At 31.5% G+C, this 20,793-nt stretch overlaps 2 protein-coding genes across 4 annotated transcripts; one reads left to right on the top strand and one right to left on the bottom strand.

The window, feature by feature from the left end:
- Nucleotides 1-1,025: 1,025 nt before the first annotated feature.
- LOC124835164 (bromo-adjacent homology (BAH) domain-containing protein) lies at nt 1,026-8,590 on the bottom strand. Of its 3 annotated transcripts, none has more exons than XM_088103268.1 (8): nt 8,080-8,586; nt 7,472-7,534; nt 6,141-6,911; nt 5,862-5,996; nt 3,483-3,566; nt 1,784-1,843; nt 1,607-1,693; nt 1,026-1,514 (listed from the first exon to the last, which is right to left on the bottom strand). In XM_088103268.1, the coding sequence occupies exons 1-8, from the start codon at nt 8,443-8,445 to the stop codon at nt 1,233-1,235; spliced, it is 1,848 nt and encodes a 615-aa protein (XP_087959394.1). In that variant the 5' UTR covers nt 8,446-8,586; the 3' UTR covers nt 1,026-1,232. The 3 variants fall into 3 exon arrangements, with proteins under 3 accessions (XP_087959394.1, XP_087959395.1, XP_087959393.1); XM_088103269.1 differs by having other exon boundaries at nt 6,141-6,896; nt 8,080-8,585; XM_088103267.1 differs by having other exon boundaries at nt 5,862-6,896; nt 8,080-8,590.
- Nucleotides 8,591-13,852: 5,262 nt separating this feature from the next.
- On the top strand, nt 13,853-15,708 carry LOC124835163 (Haloacid dehalogenase-like hydrolase (HAD) superfamily protein). The gene is made up of 2 exons (XM_047310057.2): nt 13,853-14,010; nt 14,207-15,708. The coding sequence occupies exon 2, from the start codon at nt 14,413-14,415 to the stop codon at nt 15,547-15,549; it is 1,137 nt and encodes a 378-aa protein (XP_047166013.1). The 5' UTR covers nt 13,853-14,010; nt 14,207-14,412; the 3' UTR covers nt 15,550-15,708.
- The last annotated feature ends 5,085 nt before the right edge of the window (nt 15,709-20,793 follow it).

Raw genomic sequence — 20,793 nt, forward strand, 5'->3', positions numbered from 1 at the left:
CAATTTAACCATATCATTTTACTCAAGACTACTTTCTCTATCCTCAGAAACACTATGCATAGTGATAGATTTTTCAGGTTTTCGTACATACTATTTATACATCTCAGCTTTATACCACTTGAGATTAATATAACCTCAAGAAAAATTTAGTATTATTTCAAGAAAAGTAATTAATCTAAAAATTAAATTAATTTCATTAATGCTAATTGACTTTAAAATACATATTTAATTTTATATTTTATATTTCAAAATACTTTTAACTTATATTTATTTATTTTTAAATAGTCCAATAACTTGATATAATGTCGAAGACATGAAAATCATAAGTGATAAATACGAATTAGATTAAACCAACACCTTTTTACTACTTTACTTATCAGTCGAGACAGACTGCCTATTTTGGCACCAACAACCAATGGTGATTGTGGCGATATCGATGAAATTAAGGATTATGAGAATAAAAATTATAATGATAATGATATAATATAGTAGTAAAGAATGGTGAATGAGTGACAAGCACATGATGGTGGTTGCTAAAAAAAATATAATAATAATAATAAATATGAGAAGTTAAAAGGAATAAAGAACTTCACGATCAACCATAACCTATAATATTAAGGATGATAACAATAAAGATAATTTACAAGTGGGGTTGCGAGGCTTGTAATAGTGTTAGAAGAATAGTGTGGTATGAAAGGTTGAGTTTATGTGTTATTTAATTTAACTCTTAATTATTTGGAAAGTCACAAAGTGAAAAGGGTGACTTCACTCCATTGGCTTGCTAGTTGCTTCCATTCTCTTTATTCACCTTCCTTCTCAACTTCAAATGTCCGGTAATATCACTCTTCTTCATATATTATTCCAGATAACCACTTCTTTTTCATTCCATCTGCTATACTTTCATAGTTTTACATCAAAACTTTCTTGTTTTCTCATCTCCAATGAAGCTTTATACAGTCATTGTTCAACAATGTTCAACGCTGCTATACAATATGAAACGTGAAACATCATCACACCCAATAAGATGTTCGAGGACAATAACTATGATAAATGGCTATAGTAGCACTCTACATAAGCATTTACATGTACTTAAGCTGTACAGATAAACAATGGCTCTATTTATTAGATAACCAATGGCTCTATTTAAGGCGAAGTATATACAATCTTTTGCTACCATCAGTACCATAAAAATTCTAAAACTAGCTATAGCATAGAATAACCATTCCTAGTCACTAGTCAACCTGTTTTGAAGCTTGGACGTTTTCATCTTTCCTAGACTTGCCAAACGATTTCTGGGAATCCAAAACTGGCATATATGCTTCACTTGTTTTCTTAAATATGTCATTCTTTTCAGATTCACGGGGACTAACCAGCTTCTTCTCAACATCTTCAAATTTTGCAGTGGCCCATGGCGCTGTACCTACACTTCTTTTTGAATCTGATGCATCTAAAGTCAGGTCAGACACTTCATCACGGGAGGCAAACCAGGAATGACCACAGGCAATACATTCCAGCTGCACAAGCAGAGCAACAATCAAGCAAATCTATGTAACGCATAGGAGATGGTTTTGAAATTTCAGATTTCAGTTGAACATGATGCGCAAACCTGATATCGATCACCATGGCCTGCGTGGATTATATCCCTCAAGCCCACCTTACACTCACTGCATCTACGGCATCGAGCACCCGTCATCTGTTTCCCATATAGAGTAAAGCTAACAGTCAACATATATCTCTACACAATTTAACAAATTATAATATTTTGGCATGAAATGAAAGTGACCTGCATTTGTTGTGACTCATCAGGCTCTTTCTTGTTTGTTTCCTCCGCAGTCAAACCCTCCTAGAATTCAAACATTCAGTGAATAACCAAATAAGCTATAGAATCATCAGTCAGAATAATCTAAACAAAATAAGCTTTACGAAATTGAGTCAGTTGTAATAAATGGTGATTTATCGGCTGTACCGTTAAAAAGAGAACTCGAGACTTCAAACACTTCTAAGCATTGTTATAAAACGAATAATATTTTTAAGGACATTCAATTAAATTAATAAAAACACTGTAATTGTTGTAGAATGTAGCAACTACTTCCTACTAAACCATGTACTTCCTATAAAGCAGAATCCGCACACAAATCGTAACCACATACAAAAACACAACTGGGACCAAAATTTACAAGTTCATGGTTTCATGAACATCAAAACAAAATTTCCAGTTAATTTAGGACTTTAATGTAGACCAAAGCATATTTTGCCCATCACTGCACAATTAAATAAATAACAGATATATTAGTTATTTAAAAGAACTGCTGACATTCAATAAGATGATATTTTTTTCAAATCAATTCAGTCCCTAAGAAATGTTATTTCTGACAGAAGCCCCTCTCCAAATCTTCTCCAATACACTAATGGAAGAAAACATGAAGACAATAACTCCTCCAACCAAATGGGATCCCATCTCCGCGACAAAGTTCAAACCATATCAACATTTCTCAACACCAAAACTGCTCCTTTCAGTAGCATGCTACTAAGCCAAATAATACCTTGACGACATCAGGAGCATGCAATCAGTAGAATTCAACCAAAGAACCAAATCTGTGAATAGATATTTATTTGTTGACATTCCATGATAGATATTTTCTTCAGTGCTAGCCACCCATCATAGCTGTCCAGCTCTTCTTCTACTCTGACAACCACCTCCTGATGGTGCCACTCGCTTCCGTCAGTCTTCCTGGTCTATGCCCTCACCATGTCTGGTTGAATGTGTTGGTGTCACCTCTCAATCTGGCTGCTCTGGTTACTCCCCATGATCCCAAATCCACTTTCAAACTGATTCACAGACTCCACAATGAACAGAACTCCCAGCTGAGCACATGCCAATCCATACACACTCAACCAGTAACCCCTTCCCATATTTATACAAAACAACGGGTAATGAACATCACTAATTTCTACATGAAAAAATGGCACTATAAAGCCATGAAAATTTGAAAGACACGGTGGAGGGGAGGTTTGGGTTGTTCTGGAACATTCGCACTAATGTAGACCATAAGGAAAACTACAATATTACCAGCTTAAAATTAAATTAATACGAAACGAGCAACAAACAATTCTCAGCCCAAAAGTGGACAAGAGCACTTGTTGATTATAAATGTGTAAAACAAAGGCACCTGGTACTGTATTTATCACCAAATGATCAAACACAACCAATGTTAGAGTGATTTAACTCAAGAAGGGTGCCCCATGTAATACAAAGAAAACAAATCAACAGGTCAAATGCAGGGTGATTAACATTGCTCAAGAACATAAGGATAGGTTTTCACCAAGGATGTGTTAAATAGGTATAATATGCTGAAGACTAAAAGAATCACAAGAAGCCGCTGGTTTAATTCAGAAAATAATAAGATAAAATCTACAGAATAAATTCATCATAAGAGCACACAACAGAAAATTGTCACCGAAGGAAAATAGAAAAAAAATACCTTCAATTCATTGGGAGTCATATTCAATATTTTAGAAGGTTCCAACTCTCCATTTAATAGACGGCGTGCTAGGATTGCATTGTTCTGCCAAAAGGAAAAAAGCAAATATAAGTAAATCATTATCACTACAGAATTAAATAATATAAGAAAATATTCATATTAATGTCAAGTCAAAAAAAAAAGCTCCAGAGCAGTGGTAGTTATAATGAATTTATTTAGGCATTATGTTAGGCACCCAGATCGTTATAGATAAGATTAATATTATTTAATGTTTATACTGAATTTGGTTCACTCAAAAGAAAAGCATCTGTTACAGTATAGAAGTAGGAAATGAAGATGAAAAGTGGCTAAGGATGGAGAAGAGCTCCTTGCAAGATGGAAGACGAAGTAAAAACGGAAAAATCCCTTTCCTGAGGAAGAACTAACTTCTTCACTCAGCCTAACCATAAACCTCTCAAATTTTTTTGCCCTTCCTCTGCATATACCCATTCACTTCTGCCTAATGTATGATTCTCATATCCCCCTCTCCACTTTCTCAGGCCAGAAGTCCTTTATGTCGTTCTCCTCTTCTCTTTCCCCTCCCCTTTTTCCTCTTGCCACTTCTTTTATATTTTTTTCATACACCCCGATTTCTTCAGCCCCTTCTATTCTTTGACCCCTCTTTTCCCTCTCCCTCTGTATGCTAGTATTATGTCATTAGTAATTAACAAAATATAATTATTGTTAGGCAAGCCATTTTTTCTTTTCTCTCTCCATTATAAGAATACATACTGCAATAAGCATATTATAAGTAATTTAGTTTATTTTGTTTCAATTAAACAATCCTGCTCAAATACAAAAATCAACAAAATTTGAATGGGATTCTTGTAAGCTCACAAGAGTTGAAAGTGTGCCCAAAATTAGTATATTTTTGTTTTCATGATAAATTATTTATAAAAATTCAGAAAGAAAGGTAGTTTCAGGATTACAGACAATATATTTAATTTATACAATTCAGTTTTTCACATTATTATCACATTAAAGAATTTTACTTTTAACTTCTCTCATTTTCCCAAACATCTAGTATATGTAATGAGCGTCTAAAAGCTATTTTAAGCTGAAGAGATAGAGAAGGGAGGTAAGCATCCCTCCACTTACTTAGCCCACCTCCTTGATCTGTTCTAGGTCTTTCATCAGAGTAAGTTACTTATAGTAAGTTTTGCAAAATTCATTTTAGTTGAAGGCGATTGCAAATTACTTCCGCATCCACCTTCAACATTTTTTTTTTCCAAAATACCCTGTTTCAGGAAATTAATTTCTGAAATTTATTCTGGTAGTGAGCCAGAAATTAATATCCAAACTGTGATAATACATTCCAGAAACTAACTTCCAGAACTGTTAAAATTATAACTTATTCCAGAAATTAACCCCCATAAGTGTTAAACTAATGGCAAATGGTATTTACCCAAAAAAGGTTTTGGCATGAAATTTGGCAGGCTTATACAGAAAAGGGAATAAGTTTTGTAATAAAAACAAAATAAAAAGAACAATTTATGAGATTATACCATAAAGAGCCTTCCCAAAGCTTGCTCAGCAAGCCTAATTTCATGTTAAAACTCCACACTATTATGAAGAAAAAAACACATTTAGATATGACTCATGGGATTTAAGTAAAAGTAACGGAATATTGTAATCCAGGGTGCTGATGAGCTGAAATAATGGAGAGAAGAAGTTTGCATCCGCTGAGCAGTGTGGAGAAAAGGAAAAGATGCTTTGGTAGGGAAACAATGGCATTTTATAATCAAACAAAAAAAGTCATAACACGTTCCCACTTCCCTCCCATACCATCCAAAATTTGGTGGGTAGGGGGGGAATGAAGGTAAGCAGTAGAATTTCATGGAAAGAGTTTTATTGGGTTCCATGCCATGCTACCCTTTTTTCCACAATCCAAACAATGGAATATGATTGCATCTCCTCCTTTAATCCAAACATCTTGCTAAACTAAACTTTACGTAATTGAAAACTGGGAAAAATAACATCATAACATAAATAATTTTTAGTGCATTAAAAACTACTGGACAGAATTACAAATATGAAAATATGTTAATTACATCAAAAAAAGAGAAAATAAAGCAGTTTAAACATAATTGCAATTTCAAAATTACAATCAATAACTCATCAGTGATAGCATAAGGAATATATGACAAAGAAAAGATTGTCAACATTCTATCACACATTCTATATCTTAGAAATTATTTTTTAATAATACTATAATCAAAATATCCATAGAAGAAAAAAAAAGTCCAATAATGTAGCAGCAATATATTTTTTTAATCATTTAAGTGCATCATTTAAAAACGTTTCAAGTTAACAATCCATATCAGAAGAGAAGCTTCTAACCTTGAGATTAAATACTAATTGCCGTAGCTTTTGATTATATTTCTGATAATCTGATGAAAAGGTATCATGCGATGCTTTTTCTAGAGCAACTACAGCTGGAACAGCAACATCTGGCCAGATAAAAGACTTGGAACTCTGTAGAGTGAAAAAAAAGTAAATGCTGGAATCCTTATAACCCTCAACTAGCAAAGAAAAGGGAAATAAATAGAAGGAGATGAGAAAACAAGCAATCCCACACAAGAAATCATCACCAAAACAATTTAGCATATCACCATGTACCTGTTGAGCCTTGTCTTTACATTCATTTGCTACTTCTGAACTTTTGTCATTGTTCCCGTTGTTGACTGCATCAGAATTGTCATTTACTTTGTCTTCCTTCTTTGCGCTGTCATCGGAGTTAAATATGAATTGAACACTTTGAAGCAACTTCTCCAAACATTTGTCACGATGAGTATCTCCAGTTAGAGCATTAAAATCCACTAGTATACGATAATGTTCTGAAGCATTATTTGCACAACTCCCCGGTGTTTCAGGTTTCAGAGATTGGTCACTCTTACGAGATGTTTCCTCCTCTTTTGAAACATCGAGAGGTGAAATGCTCTTTTTCCTCGAGATTCTTTTATTTTTCATCAGATCTTCCTGTTCAGCAACAGGTTCTTCAGGCTCGATATCATGCAGTTCACCCAAACGTTGAAGAGTTTTCTGAACAAGTTCATCAATTTCTTGCTGTTTATTGTCCTCATAGTCCTTATCAGTTAGCTTCCAGAGTTTCCTTTCTACTGTGTCATACACCTTTTGCACAATAAACCCAGGATGCAGCTTACGAATTGGAAGCTGTTTGTGTATGGGAACAAAATGCACCACACACTTATGCATAACAGATTCTGCAGGTACATCATCACGGTGGAAACTATAAAACAGCTCCCTTGTATCACGTGATTGCCAGCTGCCACCACCTTTCCTTTCAGCTTCCTCAGGTCGATAGAACCACTGGCCTGTGACCATCATGCTGCCATTTATGGATTGCGTAATGTCCTTAAAAAGCAACCCCTAAATTAGAAGGTTAAGAGAGAGAAAAAATCTATAACTACATTTTGTAGAAAAAGAAAAGATAACACCATCCTCTCCTCTCCCACAAGACAGAGGACAAAAATCAACGGCATTACCAGACCTTAAAACATCAATGCAGCTCAACTTCTCAGCAAGATTCAATGCATACAACATGAAAAAAAAAAAAACAAAAAAAAAAAACTGGTAAACTAGTTACCAAAACTCAAAATAAAAAGGTAACACAATGTGCTAACTCCAGCACAAGCCTGGAATTTCCAATAAGGGAACAAAATGGGAATGCAAAAATATGATATTATACACATAATAAAGAAACATGAATTTATTATTAATGAGCAGGAAATTGTTATTTGTATTCCATGTACTACTGACAGAATTTATTACATTTTCGCCAATGCATGGTGACATACCTTGATGATCACCAAAATCCAGTACATTATGTCAAGGCAGATTGCCAAATGTCATAACATCTTAATGTTCCCAGACATTCGAAAATTATTGTCATCTTAAAGCAAAAGTATATATTTGACAAAAAAAGTTACCTTAATAATTGCCACATAAGGCTTTTGGTCTTTGTCTTCAGGTGTGAGAAGTATAGGATCTTCCTGCAGAAAAAGCGTTATCAAAACACACGAATACAACACATTTCTTTTCTTACAATGTCTTCAGCACCCACTTTCACAAATCAACCATCAACCTAAAAAACAATGCACAAGCCACCTTCATAGCTGAAACGTCTGCACTTCTCACTCTGTTGCCAGAAAATACGAAGAGTGGGCTTTGGAAAGATTATGTAAATTACACTGCCACTGGATTTAGAATAAGCATTAACTAATTTTTTTCCTTAAAATGCAGTAATGCACTGCTAGTGACAACTACTGTGTTGTAATTACTTGATTCAAGTTGCAGAAATCAAAGCCCTTAGAAATAACACAAGGATGATGATATATAGACACTCTTATACATCATACACTTATTTCTCTTTCCTCTCTTCTCACTCTCTAGGTGTCATCTAGCGCATTGATTATTTTCCATAACACAATCATACACGTGAGCCCTAGCAACAGAAAAATTAATTTGAAACTAGGCATTCAAATCAAATAGTCTATACTATTTTCCTCAAATTCCTAGTGAAAAAAAAAATGAATACCAGCGTGTATTGGTTTCCGTCGTACTCAAAAGAATCAAAATGTTTTTTCCGGCCTCTCCCCTTTCCAGAAACCCTAATTGGTTCACCGATGGGTTTAGCGTCTTCCTGCGGCGGTTCCTCTTCTTCGTTAGATCTTCCGTCCTGCTTGTCTCTGATCTTTCTCTTCTTGTTCTTATCTTCCTCCTTTTCGCTCTCCTTCTCCACTTCATCATCTTCCTCCTCTTCTTCCTGGAGCTTCATCCTCTTCCTCTTGCGCTGCTGCTTCAACCGGTTCTCGGAGGCACTGTCGGTGGATTGCTGCTTCGGCGGAGGCGTTTCGTCCTCCTCGTCGCTGGTTGCTACCTGAGTGAAGCGTCTGTTCCCCATTCTTACACCCACCGCCACTGTGATACCAGAATTAGGATTTTGTTGAAATGTCTGAAACTAAGTGAAGAACTTTGCAATTTGTCTCCAACCTGTTAAAAATGTAAAGAGTTTTATACTTTCTTATTTATCTAAAGTTCCAAGTTCTTCACGAATTTAGGGTACATTAAGGAATACAACCTTCTAGTCTTAGGGTAACTAGACAAAATATCAAAATCAATTCAAAAAGTTATTAATTTCAGATTAAGGAATACATTGTTGTTTGAGACTTTTGATTGCATAACTTTTAAGATGTGTTGATATGATGCAAATGGAGGCTAACTATTTTATGAAAAACATTAAATACTTGTAAATTTTTTAACTGATATAAAGGTTTAAATTATACAAACAAACAACATTATAATAATTACATAAAACAAAGTGTTATTGGGGGTAAATTCACTTTAAAATAAGATTAACATTCTATCAAATAATAATTAACTAACAAATAACTCTTAAAAGTTAAAGTTTTTTAAATATTTATAATTGCTACAGTCACTAATTAAAAATAATAAAAAGTAAACAAATTATTATAAGCATTAATATTCATGGGAATTTCTTTACCTTTTAGTTTTTACAATCAATGATTCATGTTATCAACAATGGATTAGAAAATGGATCCAATGATTCATTTTATGAACAATCAATTGAGGAACCCAACTAATTCATTGTCTACAATTTCATGTCTTTCATGTTGTATATAACTCCTATTATTTTTTAAACTTTTAAAATTTAGTTTCATATATTTTATAATTTTTATTATTATAATCTAAACCATATTTTGTATTATTCTTCGGTTATTTATTGTTATTATTACAACTCTTTTTTAATTAATAAAAAAAATCTAAAGTGGAGTAGGTTACATTCAAAAATCATGAACTCCTAGTCATTCGTATTTGTAAGTAAATGATTCAAATTCATTGGAATATTATTGTTGTAATTGATTAATGGAAAATATGTAGATAAAATGTTCTTTAATACTAAAACATCTAAAAAAATATACAAAAGTGTTATAGAAACTTTTTTATGTCTTTACAAAACATATAATGATTTTAATTCCAAATTCATTAATATGATATTAGATCAATAGGGTATTTCACTAAAAAAATATAGCATAATTTTATTTGGTATTGTTGTGTGATTTTGTCTTCAAAATATTGATAAATTAAGAGATAATGATATTTAAAAACTATTATTGATATATTTAATTATATTTTAACATGTGTAAACAAACATGTTGTGAAAACTCAATCAAATAAATTATTTACTCTCTTTTTTTTATCTATAAGAAAGTTAGAATGAGTTAACTCAATTTATAAAACTAATTCATCATTGAGTTAATAAAATAACTGAATTTTGTTTATTTTGATACAAGACATGAATTTTTAAATCCAACTAAAACCACTGATGAATTGGTTTACTTTATTTAAAAGAATATAAACAACAGTGACATTTTTATTATTTTATACACATGTGTACATATCTTATATAATTAAATATTTAAATAGTTAATAGAAAAGTTTAGTTTTTCAATTAAGTTTCTTAAATATTAAAGCAATTAAAACAATTTATAAATTTAAAATGGACTCGCTTCACTTAATTGATCCAAAATCAATTTTAACGTCTAATTTCATATCTTAGCTATGAATAATATAGTGTAGGGTGACACTTATTTCTAACTTTTTAACTTAAGATCCATGTATCACAATTAAACAAAAATAAATAAAAATAAAGATATTGTAGTATTTGGTTTTAGAGTCATTCTTCTCGTTGACTAGTCTAATGGTGTAGATGAATAGTGGTGTTTTTGGTAACAACATATACTCAACCTTAAAAATAACGTGATTAGACTAATGATTATAAGGAAGGTGTTGTGCATGTGCTTATACGACATTTTGTATAATTTCCAAAGCAACAAGAACAATTCTCAATACACTCTTTCTCTGCGATGGAACAGTATTTCCATTGTTATGCCTCTATTGTAGAGAAAAAAGAGAAAGAACAATGGTCACGATTCCTCAATTGTGTTGGTCTTTTCATATGTAAGGTTTATTGCATTCTCACCTTACAAAAGAAAGATATTTCATGTAGAAGTAGTGATCATATCTTTAGTTGGAGTTGAAGAATTTTTCATTATCGTATGATAAAATAATAAATGAATGTCACTTTGCTTCACTAGAGATGGCACAATCATAAATATCCACCAAATGTGATATGCTTTTATATAAATATTATTGTAAGTTGAAGAGACTCTTAAAAGTCTCATATCAACTAAAGATAAAACAATTTCATAGTATATAAGTGTGTTCAAACCTCACCATATAAACTAGTTTTGTGAGGTTGAGTTAGACTTAAAGTTCATTTTTTAACATGATATTAAAGATATGAGTTAAAGTCCTGTCTCACCCATTAATGCCTACTCTCACATTCGAGATGTATATACACCTGCGTCAAGGGGTGTGTTGGAAGCCCCCACATTGACTATAAATAAGGTAACGACTAACCGTTGAAACTTGTAATATATAATTTTTGCGATGCAGGTGAATGATTTTGGTGTTGAGATGAAAAGCCTTTCATGGTGGCACGTGGTATTATCTCGAGCTTTTTTTGCACAAGTATGGCATATTTGCCAACAAATTACATAAATGTGCAAGTCAAAAAGAAAATAAATGAAGTCGTTAAGAGTCATGACCATTAAATTATGCACCCATTACATATCAATAACAAATGAAAAATTAAACCCTTTAATTAATTGTGCAAACTCCAAGACCTTGTAGAACATACTAGATTGATCACTGGGAAAAATGTAGGTCAAAGGTATTTGACCTTTCTCTTATGATGACCCATTTATGTAATATTTGTCAGTTACTCTTTATTAAATTTCAATGTTTTTAATTTGACCCTTCATCAAATTAAACTATTGTTTATGATCTTTATGCAATTAATCTTTTATGACATATATGCTATTGGTTATAGATTTAAATTAATTGTATAATTTTAATAAATTGGCTAATAAATTTAATGATCCTAACACATTTAATTGTTATATATATATATATATATCCTTGACAACATCACTTTTTGTTTTCTAACTTGTTCCTTTACGTAATTTATGAGCAAATTTGTCCCACTCATTTAAAAAAAAAAAAACATTGTCTTGCACTTGGGATGGAGAAATGCATAGTGTTTGGATTCAACATGGGAATGATGGGATTTAATGGGATTTAAGATTATTTAGATGCATGCATGGTGGAGAAATGCTTCCAATATATTAATGCATGTATGATGACTCAAAATTTGCTTAATATTATTATCACAAAAATAATATTTTTACAAAAACAAGCATAACTCACTCCACATGCATTTACATTTGGAGATAGTTTTAACGTATGTTTATTATCAATCGATAATTGTAAACATATAAAAGTCACATAATGAGTAGTTAACACACTTAACACGAATATATGTAAGACTCATTTTCAATTTTGGGGAGGGCCAAAAACCCTTAGTTAGTTTTGGGTTTTTATACATCAATGAGACATTTTTTATTTATAATTACCAAAATGGAAACTTCACTAAAAAATTACCAGGCATAAGACAGGTCGTGTTGGTCTCCCATAACTTCTAAAGTGAAGTCATATGACATGAAGATGACTTCTTAATAAAATTTGAAAAAACTTAAATCGTGCAACAACTTAATAACTTCTCATGAGAATTTTTTAACTAAAATTATCAGACAACAACTTCCAATGTAAAAGTAAGTCATCAGGTGTAGCGATTTCCAACGTTGTCTTTCATAAGAAGAAAGTTGTATGAATGTGTATGATAGAATTATTAAGTGTATAGTTGGTGTTTGAGATGAATAATGAATGACATTTAGTGTGATGAGAAAGAGAGTAGTAAAAACAAAAAGTAATTCTGAAAAAGTAAATATTATATTATGATTTTTTTTACTTTGTTTATAACGTTAGTGTCACAAATAATACTAGTAAATATACCGAACATGCATGACATAAAAACAAAAGAAATTCACATTTGTATCATAGAAAAGAAAAAGAAAATGTTTTTTTATATTAGTTACACCATTTGAACTTTTATTTTTAGAAATATTTCAGTCATTAAAAAGAAATAATTTTTATATTTACAAGAAGAAAGAAATTAAAAAATAAAACAATCAATGTAAGTGGGTGTAAAAATTTATTAAGTATCCAAATATTACTATGAAGAAAAAAAGTGGAAAGATGAAGTGTGAGGAATGAGAAGTTTTGACACTCCTGAAATGCGAAAAATAGGTTTGAATATTAAAAATGAGCAGCAAAGTAAAATGATTTAATTGGACCACCATTGACACATAAATTGAATCAGAAGTTAGAAAAATATGTATATAATCCTGTCAACTATAATATTTAAAGTCAACTGTGCCTAAATTTGTTAACATATCCTTTTGTTTGACTATGTTATTATATGATTAGGCATAATATCATTAATTCACCTTTGGATTTTGGTTGAAGGACTGATCAAACATATAATTAAACTATATTAGTTAAATATTTTGTTTCAATATATTTTATATTTTATATAATTTTCATCATTTATCTATTATATTTTAATACTATAAAATATGCATTATTATGTACATTTTAATATTACAAATTCATATATAAATAATTATGCATATTCAAATTATACACATATATAAACACAACCAGCACGTGTTGAACGTGTAAACTAGAAAAAGCACACATGTATGAATACTTGTCGATTTGACTATTGGATCCGTGGGAGTTAGTCTTCAAAGTTTATAAAATTATAATAAAAAAATTTAAACCACTAGGGAATTAGAATAAATATATGGTAAAGCTGAATTGAGATGTAAAAAATATATTATATGTGAAAATGTGGAGATATTTTCTTCACTTATCACATTAAATGTGCTTAAAATATTGGAGTTATAAAAATATTTAATATACTTAATGTTAAATGTTTAGATTCAATTTAATAATTATTTTACAAAATAATTATTTTCAAGTGATCCCTATTTATGTCCAGGAGGTTTGAACCCATTTTTAGTTCTTCCAAAGTTGAAAATTATTCAGATAGGTAGTTGAGTGTCGTAACGGAAAACACTGTTTCAGCAAGTGTAGTAAATGCGTTTATAAGATTGTTTAATTGAAGAAAAAAAAAGGTAATGATATGACCACCATCGGTTACCCAATAGTTTAACGTGACTTCATCTTGTGACGAAACGTGTCCCAATGATCACCGAAGGTTTTGCCAGCGTGGATGGTTTCTTCTTCAATATTCGGGTACCGTGTGTGCGTGCTTTCTCTCTATATCTCTTCTTCGCCCAACTTGTCTGATTTATAAACCACACTTGCTTAAAAATCAGAATCAAATTCAGAAAACAAAAATAAAAATAGAAAAAGGAAACGTATAGAAAAAGCTTCTCCGAAAATTTGGCAAAAGAGAAGAAAAGAGATTCACGTTGGTTCATTCTCATTCCCCCGTTTCGCTTCCTTTCTCTTTCAGGTTTCTTCTTCTTCATTCTCTTTTCTCTTTCCAACGCTCTAACTGATTTCTTTACATTCTTTCTTTTCTTTTTTCTTGTTCGCTTTTATGCCTTCACTTTCCACTGTTGTGCGCATTTTATTTTTGTTTATTTATTTATATTCTGGTTAGCTATTTTTGAGATTAGAGTAATTTGTGTGCTTTTTTTTTCGTGAAGGCCATTTTTTTCTTGACGATAAAGTTGCGATTGTACGGGTGTCGTTTTGCCCAAGATGATGTCGTTTTCTGGAATATAGTAATCTGGGTCTGGGAATCTGGATTGAAGTTCTTTCTTCAGCATTGGTTACTTTTGAACTCTGTCAATTTGATAATTGGTTGGTCCCCTCGTTTTTGCGGAACTCAATTCAATTAGGTAAGTGAAAAATGGTCGAATCAATTGCCGCAACTTCACTCCTTGGCCACCGTCCAATTTTTGGTGGAATTTTGGCCAGGGATGTATCTGTTAAACGAAAATCTTTGAATTCTTGTCGGCTGCCAACAACCGAGTTTCTTGGTTGTGGAAGGATTGTGGTTTCTTTGACTTTGCCTAAATCTGATAAGCAAGATAGGGTTATGTTCTCATCAATTAAGGCCTTGGCTGTGGAGTTAACAAGAGAAGCACATGCTTACAGGGAAGAGAAATTGCCCAATAGAGATAATAGCAGGATTGATAGTGGATTTGATCAAAGGCCTGATTCGTGGCCTCCGGCTAATAGAGCCGATAACCCCTCCCTCCGGAATCCGTTGCTCCGGCATGAGAGGATGGGGTGTGGTTGGTTGGGTGCGATATTTGAGTGGGAGGGAGTTCTTGTTGAGGACAATCCTGATTTAGAGAAGCAGGCTTGGCTGGCACTCTCCCAGGAAGAAGGCAAACCTTCTCCTCCTGCTTTTATCCTCAAGAGAGTAGAAGGCATGAAGAATGAACAGGCAATTTCAGAAGTTCTGTGTTGGTCGAGGGATCCGGCGCAATTAAGAAGAATGGCTAATAGAAAGGAAGAAATCTACCAAGCTTTACAGGGTGGGATATATAGGTTCATGTCTGGTTCCAAGGAATTTGTTAGTGTTTTAATGCATTATAAGATACCAATGGCATTGGTTTCCACGCGTCCTAGGAAGGCTATTGAGTCTGCTATAGGGGAGATCGGGATTGAGGACAATTTCAGTGTTGTTGTGGCGGCAGAGGATGTTCACAGGGGAAAGCCCGATCCTGAAATGTTTGTTTATGCTGCACAGCTTTTGAACTTAATACCTGAGAGGTGCATTGTGTTTGGAAACTCCAATCTAACAGTGGAGGCTGCACACGAAGCGCGGATGAAATGTGTGGCTGTTGCTAGTAAGCATCCTGTCTATGAGCTTGGGGCTGCAGACTTGGTTGTCAGGCGTCTGGACGAGCTTTCTGTGGTTGATTTGAAGAATCTCGCAGACATTGAAATGACTGAATTTGGGTCTCCAGAGCCTGAGGTGGAGCTGGAGATGGAAGAAGATTATGACCCATCATCAGCTGATGACAATTTCTGGTAAATCCTATAAATGTACAGTTGATTGAACTTCATCTGATTGTTGATGATACTAGTTACAGGTTAGTTACTTGTGTATATGGTAAACAGAATAAATGGGGGGAAAATTATAAGTGATCTGCATTGAACATTGATGTTTACTAATGAATTTTCTTTTCATATACACTCACGAGATTTTCGTATTTGGTTAACTGTTTTTTCCATTTTTCCAATCGTGAGATTGAATACAGATGGCCTCAGAAAGTTTAGGCCACTTCAAGGTTTGGTCCAAGAAGTTTGTCACCTTCAAATAAGAATTATTGTAAGGAATGCAAATGAGGTTTTGTGTTATACCTAAAATGCCTAATAGGTTCCTCATCAGTGACTTAATTTTAACCTGTTTTCAACTGCGTCTTCGACTAAAATTTATCATGGCGACGGCTCTGTTTGTGGGGAATTGAAGTATACTAAGCCCAATATGTAAATCTTGACAAAGGGATATAAATGTTAGTCATAATGCAATATTTTGGAGGTAGGGGGATTGAGATTTTTTGACAAAGGGAACACACACTATTTCGAAAGTAGCTGTTATTTTTTTATCAAAGGAATAGAATGCTTGAAGGGGGCCACCTTCATTTTGGTCTGTGGCTTGGACTTGTTGATACTAAAGTAGTAAAATTTCTAATGTATAATTTGAGTCCTTTAGCAAAATATGAACCCACTTTCTTTTAAGACACCAATTATTTATAAACCAGGTCACTATTACAATGAATGCGTTTCTTTCAAATGTAATGTGGTTTTCCATGTTCATGATTCGAAACTAACTTAGACACCTTTTGTTTTAGCACCTAAGTTAACTTTGAAAAAGATCGGGATGAGACTTTTGAAACTAATTTTAATATCTTTGTCAGGAAATACTTAATTTTCACTTAAAATCTAACAAAAATGTAGCAGGAGAATTGCGTAATTTATTTGTAATCCATTGATTGGGATATTTCTAAAGTTGGCATTTTGGTATTTCTAGAGTTGGTACAGTGATAGTGAGAATTTAAAGCAAAATGCAATAGTCAATTAATTATATTGAAATATAAATTATTTATGATTTTATTTTTAATGGACAATTATGGATTAAAAAAGGTTAAGAAGCAAGCTTTGTAATTTTACCCAATCTAATACAAATTGATTCAAACAAATGTGCTTAGAGATAATTTGTGTTACGGTGGGACTGTGATAGATTTCGTGATCAGATATTCATTTTTAGAGAAAAAAAAACCATCTTTATTTTCATATCCAAACTATCAAATTTTTGTTTCATCAAATAGATATATATTTGTACTCTTACCTGTTTTCGTTAATTATTTTTATAAAATAATAAAAAATTACGCATAATATTATTAAATATTCAATATCAAAAGTAAATATTTTAGTTTCTTCAATATAAATTTTTTTATAAAAAATTATAATTATATACATTTCAATTTAAAATGTTAAATAAAATTGCATGAGAATTAAAACATTTATTAAATTTGCAAACGTTAATAAAACTTAGTTATGAAATTTAAAAATATTTTTTAAAAAGTATAAAAGGAAAAAAATATTTAGATTAAAAAGTATTTTAAATGTTTCTTTACTTCAATTTTTTAAATTCGAATGAAAATTCTTTTTTTACACACTAATAAAAGTTATAATACATCACCCAAAATCATACAAAGAATAAATATTAAACTAATAGTAATTGAAATTTAACATACATCTTTCATCTTTTGAACTTTAGATAATGATAAACAATATTCATGACATTTATGTTAAATTATTATATTATAGTAAATAAAAATTATTTATATAATTATACTGATAAAATTACACTTATGACAATTGTAACATCCCAATTAGTAGTAAAAAACACTAAATAAAACATTATAAAATTGATAACTACAAAACATATACAATATTAGTACCGTTATCCACCGTCATAACCATAGTAATATAATATGTACACATCCAATGATAACTATAAGAGTTTATCAGAAAGAAAATACTCCCATACACAATAATTAACTATTATGTCACTTCCTTTATGTCCATCATAGACAAATAATCACCTATCTTAACATTTGCTAACACCCTACAGTGATCATATAAAAAATATAGTGAAACACAAAAGAGTAAATGATAATCTAATGTGCACTGGATTTGACCTAAAACAATCACAATATATCAATTTATCAATTAAACATATATAACGTATCATAAATCAGTTATTCGCACAAAGTATTAATATTAGACTCAATCATCTAGATGATGCCTTTGATATAGGGCTTCAGTATAGGTGTGCACTTATAGCAGTATTTATGCTATCAAAGTCATAAACCCACAAGTTATCATCCTACTACTTACAATGTTAGTCCATTTCACACCCGGGAAAAAAAGTTTAGGGTTAGGACCTCCTGCCACTCTTTCCTCCAGCCCATTCATTTCTACATGACTTGAATGATTGGTAGTATATCAAGATATCTCATTTCTGAAGAATAACCTTGTGAGACCTTCACACTACTTAAACACCAACAACCAACAAAAAATTTGTTTTTCTATTTTAGAAATAGTGTGACGGGTTAGGGGCAAGTAGGTGTGTCTTCTAATTGACTGTGGATGTAACTCAAAATGAATGTCCATGTAAACCAAAATTTTTCATGCTTTTACTCTATCTTTTGTCTTTCCTTTTATGTCTAGTAAAGTCCTAATGACACTATCACTTATAATTTGTTCAACGTACATCACATATATACAATGTCACACGTCAAATTTACACCAATATGGAAGATTAAAAAATGTTGATGGTTTCTTCCAAATGTTTTTTCTTAGTGGTCTTATTCTTCTTTAGTGTACATGACAAATCTTGATGAAGTCGGAGATGGTGGAGAAGTCATCATTGGCGATGAAGAAAGGAGAAATCGCACCGCTAGCTTGGGGTTTCAAAACACAGTCCATGAACAAAAGCATTGGTGAAAGCGAAAGAAAATAACCCCAAGACATCCAAGCATCATGCATTTGCGTTAAATGAAAGAAAACTCATCTTTGGTTGTGGTCGCATGAGTCACCCCAACTATTAGGAGGTCTGGGATGGGAGAGTGAAGAAATAGTAAAAGAGAGATGCTCTCATACTGTTTTTTTATTTTATTTTCTAATCAACATATGTCATTGATGATTGTGGGGGTCGAAGTCAATTAAGCCATTGGGGGGTCAAAATCTAAAGAGTACATGAAAATGATTTTCATGCTATATTTTTTAATGTTTTAAAATATCATTAGATGTCTATCCCCCGATAACGTAACGTCTAATAAGACATAATGTTGACTCCCATGGATATAACGTTTAAAGAGTACATAAAAGATAATTTTGAAATAATTTTTTTATTATTTTAAATATCATTAGACGTCTACTTCCAATAATAACATTTAGGGCTTGTTCTTTTGAGTAGATTTGAGGGAATGAATTTGAGGGGATTTGAGAGGAATTGAAGATACTTTTTTTTGTCGTTTTTTTGAGCGAATTTGGAAGTAAATGAAAGTGAATTTGAAAATAATTTTTTTTTAATTTGTCACGTCAATATAATTCTATATTAATTGTCACACATTTTATTTTCAAATTCACTCTCATTTACCTCCAAATTCGCTCAAAAAAACGATAAAAAAAATTATCTTCAAATACTCTCAAATCTCATCAAATCCACTCCCTCAAATTCACTCAAAAGAACAAGACCTTAATAGATATGACATTTAAAAGATATAAAAAAAATATTTTTAATTACAAACTTTTTGTTATTTTAAATATCATTACACGTTAATCTCTAATAAACTCACATCTAATTTAAACATGACATCGATCCTTCCATAATCCAACATCAAGCTCTTTCTTGTAAAGAAAACCATCAATCACTTTTAACACTGACTCTCTTTTTTTTTCTAAACTGACATTTTTTTAATATAAACGTTATAAGTGCATTCTATATTAATGACTATCCGCATTCAATACAGTGCAAAAATCAAGAATTCGTGTTACCTATATAACTTCTTAAATACTAAAAGCACATAAATCATATCATTCAGAAACCACTTTAATTAAAGAAAATCTAAAATTTGTGCTTAACACATGCTTAAACTAATAACAGTCACGCTTCTTTCATACATTGTATCATCACCAAAGTTGACCGAGAATTATAATTTCTATGCAAATTTAACTCTAATCTTAAAGTCATTTTTATCAAACAGGACTTATTCTGAACAAATTCCTGCTTCATGAACACAACTTATTAATTTAAATGTCCATTCTCATAATTTGAAAATAAATTTTGACCGCTTTGATAATTTCTCCCTCACGTGTGTCCAAGATGAATGGTTAAAAGTCATTAACTTCGAACCTAGCCAAATGCTTTTCCAGTCAACTCAAGTTATCGGTTATAGTGCATGAACTTTGGAATTAGTGCTCAAACATAATAATTATTTTTAGGTCAAATATTATTTGTAGTTTTAAACTTTGTTTGTTTTCAGTTTTAATACAATCAACAATCTCAATTTAACCATTTACAATTTCAATAAATTATTACACTATTACAGAAAAACACGTTTAAAACAGATTGATAAAAACAACTGGCGTGTTTTTAATATTTGAATTAAACCGAAAAAAAAATCTAAATGAAAAACATATGCAAGTAAAACAACTCTGTTAACCTATTAATTAAAATAAACTGTAAAAATAATAATATTATATTAAGATTTTTAAAATTTAGTAGTTAAAAAAGTTAAAAATAACACTTAGTCTTAATTTTATTCTATTCTTTCATAGCACCCCCTAATGATGATTATATGAAAGTGGGAAATGAGATTCACCCAAGAAAAGCAATTAGACTATTTAAAATGACAATGATTCTGGGTACTCAAAATGTCACAATTTTTGCTTGCGTGTGTGCACACGTAAAAACCCATTCTATTTTTCTATATTCTATATTGTTGACTTGAAATGATCAAGAACTAACCAAAATTGTTTTGTCCGCCATACTCTATTAATAGGATCAAGATAACAATTTCTGAAAAAAAAAATACATATCTTACACTATTTTTTGCTTTTCTTTACTTAAAAAAAATCCCATACTATAACTTAAAACCATAATATTTTAATTATATTTATTTTTTAACTTGAAATTTTAATACATATTATTATATTATTAAAGGAGTTATCAAATGAGTATATATTTGAGAATTTAATATATATT

The sequence above is a fragment of the Vigna umbellata genome, chromosome 1, assembly GCF_029865625.1.
Source record: "Vigna umbellata cultivar VRB3 chromosome 1, Vumbellata_1.0, whole genome shotgun sequence".
Taxonomy (NCBI): Eukaryota; Viridiplantae; Streptophyta; class Magnoliopsida; order Fabales; family Fabaceae; genus Vigna; species Vigna umbellata.